Source organism: Crocodylus siamensis, chromosome 7 (assembly GCF_052110815.1).
Source record: "Crocodylus siamensis isolate JL-2025a chromosome 7, ASM5211081v1, whole genome shotgun sequence".
In the NCBI taxonomy this organism is placed as follows: Eukaryota; Metazoa; Chordata; order Crocodylia; family Crocodylidae; genus Crocodylus; species Crocodylus siamensis.
In genome coordinates this window covers 84,359,515-84,374,450 of record NC_143401.1, presented here as the reverse complement: position 1 = coordinate 84,374,450, position 14,936 = coordinate 84,359,515, and the positions used below count along the sequence as shown (strand labels likewise).

General features: G+C 44.5%; 1 protein-coding gene across 2 annotated transcripts in view; it reads left to right on the top strand.

Moving 5' to 3' along the window:
- Window positions 1-219: 219 nt before the first annotated feature.
- INPP5F (inositol polyphosphate-5-phosphatase F) overlaps window positions 220-14,936 on the top strand; it is a 109,273-nt gene continuing 94,556 nt past the window's right edge. For both annotated transcript variants that reach the window (XM_090057591.1, XM_090057592.1), the window contains exon 1: window positions 220-370. In XM_090057591.1, the coding sequence (XP_089913717.1) occupies window positions 274-370 (97 nt within the window). In that variant the 5' untranslated portion in view covers window positions 220-273. The remainder of the gene's footprint in view (window positions 371-14,936) is intronic.

The following is a 14,936-nucleotide window of genomic DNA, read 5'->3' as shown; positions in this document are numbered from 1 at the left end:
AAAGGGATAACTCAGGAGGCACGGACACAAGGGCAAAGCAGCAGTGAGGAGCCCCTCCCTTACGGCGGGGCGGTGACGAGCAAGTCACGTGGGCGGAACCCGGGGGCGGGGCCGCGCCGTGGTGGGAGGGGCCTTCGCGCATGCGCACCCTGCCCCCCACCCGGGGGCGGGGCCGCGCGGTGGTGGGAGGGACTTGCTTCGCGCATGCGCACCCGCGCTCTCCTCTCACACACCCGGCGGCTGAGGCGGCGGCGGAGTTGCGGTCCTGTCCCCATGGAGCTCTTCCAAGCCAAGGACCACTACATCCTGCAGCGCGGCGAGCGCGCGCTCTGGTGCAGCCGCAGCGACGGCGGCCTCCAGCTGCGCCCCGGTGAGTCCGAGCCCCTTGCCGGGAAGCAGCCCTTCGCTTTGTTCCCCCTCCCGGACTCGTCCTCTGTGAAGTGTTGGTGCGCTGCTGCTAGGGCGCTGGAGACGGGATCTTTTCTTAGTTGCAGATATATACACATATATATGTATTTGCAGGCACTAGAAACAGGATCTTTTCCGAGTGGCAAAAAACCCAGATTTTTTTATATATATATATATATAAATAAAAATAATTGCAAGCTTTGCCCTTCCTCAGGCATAGGAGAATGCCAAGATGGTCACATTTCTCTGGTAGTGACCTGGTGAGAAGGGTCCTCGGTGGGGTGTGGCTCGCCAGCTTCTCATGACCGACGAGATGGGTGCATGCGCCTGGGTGTCGCCCTGCCGGTGTAGTCGCGCAGCCCGTCCCCGAATGTGGCAGTGCTGGCGGAGGGAGGTGCTGAGACGCCGTTGTTCTGCTTGCGTTTTGAGGCAGGCAGACGAGCAAAGTTCCCGTCCCCCCTGAGTGCGGGGGGTTGTTACGATAGGGTTTGAAGAGGCTACCGTGTGTTTCCCGGTAATAGGCATGTTGACCTCGTGTTAAGGAAATGTTTTGGCACCTTGTCATGCGATGTGAATGCTCTGAATGTTTTAGATAGCTGTCCTGTTTTGCTGAACGGGGTGAAATAGGGATGCTGCCAACACCTGTCGGAAATGGGAACGCCGGCTAAGCAGAGGAAAAATTAACAGCAAGCACGCCTGTTGTTAAATTTATTGCCATGCACAATTAAAACCTGTAAAGGCATAAAAAAATATTTACAATCAACGATGTCACCTCAAATACCACTATCAATCTTCATTTGTCAACATCATTGCTCACTGCTTTTTAAAATCCCAGTGACTTCAATTTTTGGCCAGTTTTATATGCAGCCTCCTCTGGCCAGGTTGTTTGCCTGCATTCACTTGTACTATTATTCAGACATCATTTATTTATTACATTTTGTCCAGCATATTTTTTATAGCCGAGAGTCTGACAGGATTTTCATTAAAAAAAACATCTTATAAAATGTTTGCTGTCAAAAGCTGGCCCAGAGTGTAGTTTATTAGTTGGATAAATGTTCTTACAAAATTGCATTTTAAGTTTGTATATTATAATTTTCAGAAAAAGGATGGAAAGCCATGTCTTTAGGCTTGTACAGTATGGCATGTGGCAGTGTCTGATACCAATGCTTTCGGGCTTCAATCATCTGCTTGCTGTCAAATGTTGGGATTGCTGTGGCTCCCATTACGCTTTGCTGGGGCCTTGCAGGTACCAGCAGTTGATTTTTGCCTGCCACCAGTTACAGACCTGGATTCTTAGTGCCTGAAAATCAAAAGGGTGCTGCAAATCTGGAAATGACAATTAATTTGCTGCTACCTCTGTTTGTTACTCTTGCTGCCAATATTTGTGGTTACAGCCATGTTTTCCTATCTTTCTTGTCTGTTTCTATATGAAAGACCTTGCAAAACATGAAAAACTGACTGTACACCCATAGTTCTCCAACTTTTTAGAACTCAAGGCATCCGTCTATAACTTCTCTGAATTTAGCTGCATGCTCTGCGGAGGCAGGCAGAGGGAGCCCCTCATTTCTCCCTGACATAGGGCGGGGACAATATCTCCCTTGTTCTTGATACACGAAGCCTAGGGATACTCTGGTTGAGAATCACTATTCTGTGTGCTCCCGTGTTTGCAGGATTCAGCTGAGACACTGGAGAGGAACTTGGTTTTCCAGGAGTGCTGAGCTCCAGGTCTCTAAAGATTAGGGTCCCTGTTCACAGGCCGGGATGGTCTGAATAGCAAGATTCAGACTCCCTTGCCTCACTGCTTTGCAGGCTTGCTGTCTCACTGCTGGTCTCTCTAGCTGATCCTAGCGCCAGTTTTTAGTTTCAGTTCTGAAATTAGATAATGCGGAGCAACAGACAGGGGAATAGATGGGGCAGGAGGTTTTCTGGAGCTGCCTTCTGCCTGAATGGCCCCTGCCCCTTAGAAGCCCACAGTCTCTTTGAAGGCTTTGATTGTGGAAGGTGGAGGCTGCCTTTCAGCAGGGACCTGCTGCTGGAAACCTTTGCTATTATTCTGCCAAGGGCTGTTCCTCCGTATGCCTTTTTGTACCCACTGCAGCACCATTTGAAGGTAACTGTTCCTCCCAGTGTAGCTCTACCTTCCATGCTCCTGGGAAGAGCTTCCCCAGATTGTCAGTGGACTGCAGCTTCCCTTGCAAGTGACCTGTCTCTCCTCCTAGCTCCGTAGAGCCGGAAGGCCGCAGGAAGCAGCTGTAGGGGAGAACCTGAGCGTCTTCTCCATGGAACCGGTGTCTCACTCCTCCCGCTGAACCAGGCTTGGCCGGGGGGAGCTCTGGGGAGCTGAGCTGAGCTGTGCTGTAGCCAATGCTGGTCGCTACGCAGGTGCACGTGGGCTCTGCTGGGCAGAACCTTTGTGGGTTGAAGCCCTCACGCTTCTGGAAATAGAGGGGCATGGGACAGTTCCTACTGCCCTGCACACCTGGGTTTCTGTGAGATTCCACATGGGGTTGACTTGGGAAGGTCTGTGGCACGACTGGGGACTCCGACTGCTTTAGGGTTTATCGGAGAGCCTTCATGCAGACAGGAGTGGACATGCATGCCGCACCCCTTCCCTGTTCTGCTGCACCACCTTTGTAAGGGTTTTATGGCATACTAGGGTGCCACAGCACCACAGTTGAGAGCCACTGTTATAGATAAAATAATGTCATATGTTCAAAATAAATTTGAAATGGATAAATTTATCCAATTTCAAGTGTCCTTTTTTTTGGTTGTTGTTAGCAATAGTAGTTTAAATACTAAAGGGGTGTATGGGAGAGGGAGGGAGGGGGAGGGGAAGAATTTGTTCCTTATGGACTAATTAAGTTAGAGGTGTTTGGCATAAACTTTCTTGAACTTGTGCTCACTTGATCTGTTACTGTGGGTTTTTTAAAAAAATGACTGTTCTTATTGTTTGGCATTTGTATTGGCCAGTATCTATTAGTGTCAGAAGTAATTTGATGGCTCTGTGATACGTCAGTGGCCATAATTTGTATGCACTGAAATGTTTCAGAATTTGTCAAAATGCCACAAGTTAAAACTGGTATTCTTCACAGTTTCTTTCTTTGTTGAGTGTTTAATCAGCATCAGTCCTTGTACTTTCTATGGATTGACTCAGATGGAGAGCAAGACAAAAGCTTTCATTGAAGGACCTCCTATTTAAAGGTCAGATAACCTTGTAAATAGTATTAGACTCTATTGCTCAATAAATAAGTTTTCTTTCCATGGGCATGAGCTCTTAAGAGGAAACCTGGGTTGTGTGTATGTGTGTGTGTTCACTATATTTAATTATATCTTTGATGGTTGTCTCTGTAAGAAGTCTGAGCTTATGTCCTGATTGGGATACACCTGCTTGTAGTTACAGAGGCTTTCTCTAATTTAAGAAGTTTTTCTGCTGGTGAAGCTTAAAGCACTGTTGTATCTCTAGACCATTTAGCAGTTTGTGCAGCTATTAGTTTTTATTGTCTACAGTACATTTCTGTTGTATGGAAAAGCTTACTGGGTGATCAAAACAAAAGTTGTGTAAACACATAGCTTTGTTCTTAAATAACTGTGTCTTGGTGTTTAACATATTTTGCTTACATATTGCTCTAGAGTTCCTGGCAAATACCTCTGTGTAGATTGAAAAAAATAGACTTAATGAACCTTAATGCAAGTGATCAGTTAGAAATAGGCCTAGAGTTTTGACTAAACAGTCTTTTCCCCAGGGTATGAAAAAGCAATAAGAGCTCTGTGCCAAGAGGAGATTGGCTGTGTTTTTATCCTTCAGAATTTCAGGTCAGGTATGCCACCTGCAGCCATGATAGTCTTATTGCTTGAACTGAGCAGGGTTGGGTGTGCGCATGCCACTATTTGGACTAGACGCTTCTGAGGAGAAAAACTGGTCTCTGAAAGTGTTGATTTTATGTGATGTTTTTCTGCTGTCAGTACTGAACTGACAGCAGTACTGATATTTCAAAGATAAATATACAATTCCTTTAATTTTACACAGAAAACATTCCGTCCGACACAGCTTCTTACCTTTTATGCTATTAAATATTCCATGACGCAAGCAGAGGTGTTTTAAAAATTCCTCCCACTTGTGTAATTGGAATTATAGGGCAAATATGAATTTGCAAAACATGGTACTTCCCCAGAAAATGTATGTTACCGTACTGGCTCAGACAGGTTATTGTTTCTGCATAGGAGATGGATGTATACCAACAATTAGAGTGATGCATTTAAAGGTGTTATAAGAAGGGGTGTGTGTGTGTGTGTGTGTGTGTGTAATACATCTATGCCTTTTAATATCCACATGGAGATGACATTTTTAGAATACCTTCAGGGAAAGAGAGAGCACTTAAATTTTGTTCTCACTTCTTCAGTTTTGACCCGTCATGAGCTTTCCTCTGGACTGGCCACTTCTGAAAGCTGCATGCCCAGAGTTTGGTATATACAATGGAATAGATTGAATTTAATAAAAATAGAATTTTAGAATCATAGAAAGAAGGACCAGAAGGAACTTGTAAGACCATTAAGTCTGGTCCACTGTCATGGGCAGGAAGTTTTTGGGCTCAAATGAGCTCAATGAAGTGCTTGTCCAGCCTCCTCTTGAACATCTCCAGGGATGGTGACTATACTACCTTTGCCAGGAGTGTGTTCCAGATTCTAGATACCCTTACGGAAAAGAAGTTTTTCCTCGTGTCTAGCCTAAATTTTTCCTCAGTTAACTTGTGCCCATTGGTCTTTATCTTCCTAAGGGGGGCCTTTCTGAAGAGTTGCTCCCTAGATCTTTGTGTTTACCCCAGTGTACTTTGTACTTTGTAGGCAGCTATCAAGTCACCTTTGAGTCTTCTCTTACACAGATTGAACAAACCCAGTTCCTGGAGTCTTTCCTTGTAGGGCCTATCCTCCAGGCCTCTAATCATTTGGGTGGCTGTCCTTTGGACTCTTTCAAGCTTCTGAATTGCAGAGTTCAGAATTGGATACAGTATTCCAGCTGCAGCCTCACCAGGCCGAGTAAAGCGGGAGAATGACTTCCTGGGTCTAGCTTGAGATGCATTGGAAATGCAAGCCAGAGTTTTGTTTGCTTTGCCAGCTGCGGCATCGCTTTGGTGGCTCATGTTCATCTTGTGGTCAGTAATTACCCCCGAGTCTCTTCCGGTTGTGGTGCTAGCGAGTGCAGTGCTGCCAAGCCTATAAGTCTGAGGCAGGTTTTTTTCCCCAAGGTGGAGCACCTTGCATTTCTCCATGTTGAATGCCATCAGGTTTTGATCTGGCCACCTTGCGAGCCTGTCCAGGATGGCCTGAATCATCAGCCTATCTTCCAGTGTAACCACACTTCCCCATTGTGTGGTAATATGAGTTTCAGTTAACTTCATTAATAATGTTGAGACTAAAAGGGAGTTAAATGTTATCATGGCACTAGACTAGGAACAGTCCACATACAAATAGACTTTGCTCTGAATGAGCATCTTTTAGTAGAGGGGCGGGCAATTATTTTGGGCAGAGAGCTGCTTACTGAGTTTTGGCAAGCCATTGAGGGCTGCATGACAGGCAGCCCGGGGCAGATAAAAAAATTTAGAAAATGAATATTAAGGGGCCCTGTGGGCCAGATAGAATGGCCTGGTGGGCCGCATCCGGCCCCTGGGCTGCATTTTGCCCACCCTTATTTTAGTAGCAGCTGTCAAGCTGAATGCAAGAAAATGATGCTTCTGCCTAACCATTATTTATGGTTTCTTTTGAACTACGATATGTTAAGCAAACTTTTATAGACAGTATTGAGAAAAACAAGATGTTGGCTTTCATCAGATACTTGGTTGTGCATATTTTACCATAAATGAGATGTTAACAGAAATAATCTACCTATTGATGCAAAGAATTCGCTGTAGTGCCACTTGAGACATGTTCACACCTAAACATCAGTGATTTAAGTGGTGTAAGCAGGAAAGGAACCGCTAAGAGAATCTTTACCACTACAGTGGTAACATAAAGCCGTGTTGGTCAGCCTTCCGCCAACTGAACCATGTCATCCGGCCTGCGGGATGCCCCATGGGTTTCGAGCTTTGGCAGCAGGAGAGCAGTTGCAGAGTTAATTGCTCCCAGAGCTGCAGCAATTAACATTGACACTGCTCCCCTGCCACTAAATTTTCTAATGTATGGGAAGGTTCGTGGTCCAGATGACACAGCCCTGTGTGTGTGGTCACTCTGCTGCCTAATATGACTTGCGGGGTTGTGCTAGTGCACTGGATCACACCTGAAAACTGATCTTGTGAGCTGGATCTGCCCATGGACCAGCATTGGGCTGAGTCAGTGGTGCATGGAGTCTGAGAGGTTGAGCACCACTGATATAAAAGATAAACTTAACTGTAAAGCCTCTACTCCTGCCTAGATTCACTTATTAAAATTTTTAGTCTGTATTCTGATGCTGTTATCTAGGTCTGTAAAATGGATATTATACCCACTGCCTTTGATGCTTTTCCTCCACACCTCTAATTAACCTAGTTTTATTTAAGACCACCTTGGGGTGTATGCTGCCTTCAGATAAGAGGAGTGCTAACTTCTGAATTCTGAAATTCATGGAGTATGGTTATCCAATTTGTTATAAGCTATCGGGGCAATGAGCGGAAGACCACTTGGTCTCAAACCATGTTGGGATCATATGTGTTGGATCGTATGGAAAGGACCTTGCAAAGTCATCCAGACTATTTCCCTGCTCAAAGCAAAGTCATTCCTGACTACACTGTCCCAGCCAAGTGTCTATTCAGCCTGCTTCTGAAAAATTCCGAGGATGGAGATTCCAAAACTTCTCTAGGTAGGCTGTTCGCAGTGCTTGACCACCCTCCTAGCCAAAGTTTCCCCTAACGTCCAACCTAAATTTCTTCTGCTGCAGTTTGAGTCCACTGCTTCCAGCCTTATCCCCTCTGGCCACAGAGAAAAGCTCATCTCCATCCTTTTTCCTATTGCCATTCAGGTATTTGGAAACTGTTATCAAATCCCCACTCAGTCATCTCTTCCCTGGACTTACTAACCCTAGTTCTTTAAGTCTTTCCTCATAAATCATGCTTCCAGGCCTCTGTTCATTTTTGTTACTCTCCACTGGACTTTTTCCTAATCTGTCAACATCCTTTTGTCAAGTGTGGAGCTTACACAGATACAGTACCCCAGGTAAGGCCTCGCTAATCCTGAGTAGGACAGAAGAATCCTTTTCCTTGATTTTTAAAGTGACAAGCCTCTTGAAACAATCCAGTATATTATTGGCCTGTTGGAGGGCTCACTTGGGTGCCACGTGTAGTGTGGGTCTTAGTGTAGTCACCATATGCAGCACATATCCTAGATTGGCTGGGGCAGAATCCCTGTGGTTGTTGCCTATATCCCCCCAGAGCAAACACCTTAGATACATTATTAATGACCTCCAACCCCTCTTCGAAAAGGATGACTGTCTCAGGGTACTGCTGGGGGCAAACCTGTCCCGGTTTATAGACAGCACCACAACCTCCAATGCCATAAGTCAAGCAACAGACTAAATCCCTTCCTCATTAAGGCACCAGGCCTTTCAATGGATATAGTTGCCTACTGTAGCCCCACATCAGTACAGACCACATCAACGGTGAACCTGATAACGAGTACAACATCCAAGGCTTATTCACCTGCAACTCTGTCAGTGTCAGGTAAGACGTTGCCTGCTTACAATGCCTGTATGCTAGTTACATTGGACAGACACGGTGATCTCTGCATGCAAGAATGAATGAATGAACACTGATCTGATATCAGTTGCAGAAAGACACAAAAGCTTGTGGCAGAACGCTTCAGCCTTCCTGGATACTCCATTGCTGACCTCAAGATTGCTATTCTTGGACAGAAACATTTTAAAAACCAGTTTGAACAGGAAATTGTGGAACAACATATCATCCGCATAATGGACTCTGTGAAGTGTGGTTTAATCAGGGACTACAGATTCTTATACCATTACCTGGATTCTCTTTTGTGTGACCCCTTTTCCTATGGGTTCTTTACTTGCATGCCTCTTGGTGCTCCCCTTCTCCTTTCTCCCTCCCTCCTGCTTTTCCATTTATTGTATTCTAGTCACTCACTCTATTTTATACTGTCCTCTGTGCTGTCCTTTCCCGGCATCTGGCTTCACAAAAGCTTGTGCTGTCTCTATATCTATCTTTTATCTAGGTATGTCCATACCATTATTTCCCCAAATGGCTTCTAAACTTCTTTTTAAAGTCATTTGTTATTAAAATTGTAGAGGGGAATGACAGTGCTGTGGAAAAATAGAGATTTTAGCCAAATCTACTGATATTCTTTGTGTGAACAGTTTGTGGGTAACTGTACAGAGTAACTTGTTTGTATTAATTTCATTGAATCTGTCACCATTAACAAACAGGGTTTCCACACTTTCAACTTGCTTTCATTTTTCTTCTCTGCACTCCTTATTGAGCAGCAAATTTTCTCTCTCTCTCTCCCTAACAGTCACACTTCCCCCAGATAGTACCTGTCTTGGTTCACTTATCCCATAGGATAATCCACTTATGAAATAGTGAACATGGAATCAGCTTTCATTAGAGCAGATCCGTAAAATATAAGGGAATTGCCTGTCATTCATTTGGCCTGTGTATATTAGTAGTCAGGTCATCTTTTATGTAGAATACTAATGCTAAGAATTTATTGGTGCAGTTACAGGTGCTCTAAATTTGCATTGCATAATGCTGTTTCCATAACTTTATTCCTGACTTAATTTTAAAAAGTGAAGCAAGCTAAAGTTCTTGAACATGCAGTGCAAAATTTAGTAAGCTAACACAGAGGAACTTCAGTGTGCTCTTTGAAATACCATATACAAGCAGGCATAATATATATAACCAGAGCCTTGTTATTGTAGGAATGTTAAGAATTGAATTTAATCAATTTTATAATCATAAACTGCTAGTTTGAAATGACCTGTTTAGACTTCAATATTAAAACTACCAGAAGGGTAAACATAGTCATATAGCTATCAAAATGCAAAAAAGGAGTCCAATCTTCTGAGGTGTAGTTGGTGACTATGGCAGATATTTGATACTGCCATACATTCTTTTATATCTTACTATCCAAGTTAACTACAGATCAGACACCGTCAGCATTACTGTTGTCTGTTTTGTGGCTGTTTAGGGAATTCTGCCAAGAGCAGTATGGGAGGAGGGGTGGGAACATCATGGCACTTGTTTTAAGTGAGTGAGTGATGGAAGATCACATCAGAGGCAATTGGAGGAGAAAGTTGACACCATGAGGGTGAATGACAGATAATGGATGGAGTGGTAGGTTGTGATGAGCTTTGAAGTGAGGGTGAGTAGCTTTTTTTTGTTTTTGTTTTTATAGGGATAGAGAAGCAGTAGCTAATTGGGAAGGGTGACATAATTTTCCTCAGATGTTTGAGCTATCTCTGCAGCAGAATTTTGCAGTAGAAATGAGTGAGTCAAAATTACAGTTGTAAGGGGCAGAGCGAACACTGTTGCAGAGATCAAGGCACAAGAGGAGGACCTGAGCAAGTGTTCTAGCTGTGCCAGTAGATGGGAAAGCCTGTGGCTTGGAGACTTTGTACAGAAAGAATCAGCAGGATGCAAGGCTTGAATCAAAGATGATGCTCTGTTTATAGGCCTTCCTATTCTGGGGTTTGATTAGCAGATGTGCTAACTGTTCTCAGCTGCAACTGAAATTAATTGTAGCAGCACTTTGAATATATGGTGTACAAACATAATGCTAAGAACCCTGAAAAACTGGCCTTTAATTACCTCAAATTTAGTGTCCCAAATTTAATGGAAACTTTTGATTTTTAGTTTCTGCATTGAGCTCCTACATGCAAAAAAGGGGGTGATGATAACCCCTCACCTCAAGAAGATGTAGAAATAATATTTAATGTGCAAGAAACAGTTGTCTCTGATGCTCATCATAATAGTACACCCTTGAAGAAATGTAATAATCTGTCTTCTTGGATGGGTTTGAATAGCAAGCAGTAAGTAGTGTATTGGGGCCAGGCACTGATCATGAGAAACAAATCAATAGTGAAGAGCACTACAGGAGGCAGGTGTTTTGTGGAAAACATAGTGTGTGATCGTGGAATCAAAGCAGTCCAAAGCAAGTGCACTGACTTTGCAATCTTCACTGTTTTGTAAAATGGATGTTTGTTAAAACGTGGAACTAAGCTATCTAATACACTTATGTCTTATTGCATGTGGAGGCTGCACCATTTGACTCTCTTTTTTGAAGTGATATGGGTAAATTGGTACAAAAATTGTGTCTACACAAGCTGGAAAGATTCAAACAACGTGGGAAATCAGCTTTTTATTTATTTGAGCCTTGACTGTTCATGGGGATGGTTCACTGTAGTGAGCTGTTCTGTAGAGAAGGAAAACTTTTCTGGGTGGGACAGAGACACTACAGCTGCAGCAATAAATGTAAAGCCATGAAATGTTAGTAAGATATTCTGGACTCCCTTTTGATTAGGGGGTAGTGGGGATACAAGAAGTCTGTGAAATAAAGACCAGTAAATGCATACTACATTGGAATCATTAGAAATGTTAGTGGCAATTGCAGCAGCTTAGGAGGGAGCCTCTTAGTTTGGTAGCTGTGGTGTTACAGGTGTGGAGCCAGGAGACATGGAGACAATAGTGCACAATGGGGCCAGTTGGTGCCCCCTGACTTGCAAATAGGAAAAAATCTGTTGTCTGGTTCTGGGATGATTCCTGAACCTAAGTAATAGTTCTTTATTTATTTTTTCCTTTAAATACAATTATGCCTGCTGCTTGCACCTGTGCTTTGAATGTTTCAGTGCTTGTGTACCTTTTTTGCTGAGTCGCTTTGAGTTCTGTATTTATTATTTCTTTAAATTGGACATATTTGATCAGGAAGAGTACAACTGCTCGACTTTAGCTGGACTTTCATATTTAGCTTGGTTCTTTTTGGCTTGTATATCGCCCACCAGTAAAAACTCTGTGACTTAATTTCATCAGTACATTTGACATGTTAGTGATACTGGCTAGCTCTCCCATGGTTTGTATTGGCTTTGTCATATTAAGTATGGAATCGCATATTTTGACTAAGTATTTAAAACTGAATTAGCCAGAGGGTGTAGGCCTTGCTGGGGCATTGATCAATGTATGCTGCTCATACAAAGGCCTTGCTAAAGCATTGCCAGAGTAGGCCTCACCAGTCAACTGACAGATGCATGAACTCTTCACATAAACAAAAGTTGGCATGTGAACCAGATGTGCATTCCTAACAAGAGATAGGAGGGGGAGATTAGTCTAGTAACAGGATGATAAGACTGGCATGGGAACACCCAGGTCAGAATGTGAAACAAGCTTAGGGTACAGGTTGGTTTGAAGCATTCAAGAGACAGATGGAATGAAATAGGCCATTTGTTTTGATCATTGTATAAAAAGAGAATTGGAAAGCGGGGGACTTTTGTAGCAGCCTGGGGGAGACTGTATGCTGTTGTGCCAACTGCCCTGTCACAGGTACAAATGCCTTAACTTCTGGTCTGATGTGCTTGTTAGAACAAAACATGTTAAGGCTGTGCATCTAGACAATAAACAAGGTTGAATCTTTGCCACTGAACTGAGCCTGTGGTCATTCTTTAAGATGAGATTGGTGTTGGAATCTCTTGGCTGTGGCTTCTCGACATTGCAGTTCCTGAAACTTCAACACCGACAACACATCAATAACACCCAACGAGGACAACTGCAACAATGACACTGATGATGACAGAGGGTAGTAGGTCTTTCAGTTAAAAAGGCATCCTTTCAGCGTGAAGGGCAGTTCTGCTTTGTAAAATAGCTTATGTCATCCATGATTGCCGACGACCTCTGTGAAGGTTGAGTGGTGGTTGTGCATACAACCTCAAGCTTGCAAAGAATTGAACAAATATTTTAAGGAAGTGGCTTGTAGAATGCTACTGAAGCAGAGGTTAAGTGGCATAAAAAAGTTTTGTGAGTAATGTGTGGTATGTTATCGGACACTTTAATTGGTCACAGAGGCTATTTGTTTTTACAACTGTAATCTGTAGGTTAGGGTGTTAGCCAGTCTGCTTTTGCATTTGCTTAAAAAAAAAAATAGACTTTAGTTTTCACTGGCCAAAGACTGGAGTATTCCATAAATAAAATGGGGTGCAGTGTTTATGTTCTTTCTGTGCTTTTTGTATTTGATTTTTGTTGGCTTGGACAGAAGTGCAGGTATCAAGATATATCAGTGGAATAAACTTTCTGCTTTGCCTTTTAGTAGACTGTCTGCTGTGGTGAGAGGAAAAGGCATCAGTGTGCAGTTAAAATCTTGTACCTTTCCCTGCTATTTATTGAGCAATAGTGATAAAGGGCAAGTAAGACTCTTAATTTTCGTTGTTTTGAAAATGTGTTTCCTTAGAAACTTCAATATGAATTTACCTGTTGAGGGTAATTTTCATAGATTTTCATAGACATTAGGGCTGGAAGGGACTTCGGGAGATCATCGAGTCCAGCCCCCTGCCCAAAGGGCAGAAGTCAGCTGGGGTCATAGGATCCCAGCAAGATAAGCATCCAATTTACTCTTGAAGGTGTTCAATGTAGGTGCTTGAACCACCTCCTCTGGCAGACTGTTCCAGACCTTGGGGGCTCGGACAGTAAAGAAATTCTTCCTTATGTCCAGGCTGAAACGGTCTTGCGGAGTTTGTGACCGTTCGACCTCGTCATCCCTTGGGGCGCTCTGGTGAACAGACGTTCCCCCAGATCCTGGTGGTCACCCCTGATAAACTTATAGGTGGCCATCAGATGACCCCTGAGCCTGCGCTTTTCCAGGCTAAAGAGTCCCATGTCTCTCAGCCTGTCATTTGTAAGATCCGTTTTCCTGACCTCTGATCATGCGCGTGGCTCTCCTCTGGACTCTCTCAAGCTTCTCCACATCCTTTTTGAATTGTGGAGCCCAAAACTGGGCGCAGTACTCCAGCTGCGGCCTCACCAAGGCCGAGTACAAGGGGAGAATGACGTCCCGGGATTTGCTCGAGAAGCATCTATGGATGCAAGCCAGCGTTTTGGTCGCTTTATTAGCCGCAGCATCGCATTGCAGGCTCATGTTCATCTTGTGGTCAATGATGACCCCCAAGTCTCTTTCTTCTGTAGTGCTAACCAACGTAGCACTGCCGAGCCTATAAGGATGCTGCAGGTTTTTCCTCCCAAGGTGGAGAACCTTGCATTTTTTGGTGTTAAACACCATGAGGTTCTCATCTGCCCATTTGCTGAGCTTGTCCAGGTCAGCCTGGATCACCCGCCTATCTTCTGGCGTGGATGCTTTGCCCCAAAGTTTGGTGTCATCGGCGAACTTGGCCAGTCCACTCCTGACTCCAATGTCCGCATCGTTAATGAAGATGTTGAACAGGATGGGTCCCAGGACAGAGCCTTGAGGGACCCCACTGGTCACAGGGCACCATGATGAGTGACTGCCATCAATCACAACCCTCTGGGTCCGACCATGGAGCCAGTTTCCCAGCCAGCGGATCGTGGTGGAGCCAAGGCCACAACTGGGCGGTTTGGCCAAGAGGTGATCATGGGATACCAGAACAAAAGCTTTTTTGAAGTCAAGATATATGACATCAATCTCTTCTCCCTTGTCCAGGTGGTAGGTCACCTGGTCATAGAAGGAAATGAGATTGGTCAAACAAGACCTATCCGCAACAAACCCGTGCTGGCTATCCCTTAGGATGTTAGCCTGGGCCAGTCCCTCAAGGATGGCCTCCTTAATAAACTTTTCTAAGCTCTTCCCCAGGATAGAAGTCAGGCTAATGGGCCTGTAGTTAGCCGGATCCACTCTCCTCCCTTTCTTGAAGATCAGCACCACATTGGCCTTCTTCCAGTCTTCGGGCACTACACCAGAGCACCAGGAGTTTTCAAAGATCCGTGCCAGGGGCTGGGCTATGACGCTCGCCAGCTCCTTGAGTACCCTGGGGTGCAGATTGTCAGGGCCAGCTGACTTGAAGGTATCCAGCTTCTCAAGGTGTTCCTTCATGAGGTCAGCATTTATGGAGGGTAGGGGATCCCTCTCACCCAGATTTCCCTGTCCCATAGCAGGCATGGGCATCCCGTGTGACTGATGAAAGACTGACGCAAAGTACCTATTTAATAGGTTGGCTTTTTCCTGGGCATCAGTTGTCAGTTGGACCCCTGGTAAACCAGATGGGGCAACATTGCTCTTGCTTTTCCTCCAGCTCCCCACATATCTGAAAAAGGACTTTTTGTTGTCCTTGATGCCTGAAACTAGTTGGAGTTCAGTTGCAGCCTTGGCTTTCCTGGTTTGCTCCCTGTAGGACCGGACCAGCACGGAGTAATCCTCCTTGGAGGTGAATCCCGTCCTCCATCCTTTGTAGGCTTTCCTTTTTAGCCACAGGAGGTCCACTAGGTCTCTGGAGAGCCAGGGGGGCTGCTGTGCCTTCTTGCTGCCTTTCCTCCATGTTGGGATAGGTTTAGCTTGTGCATTGAGGATCGCTTACTTGAGAAGCAACCACTCTT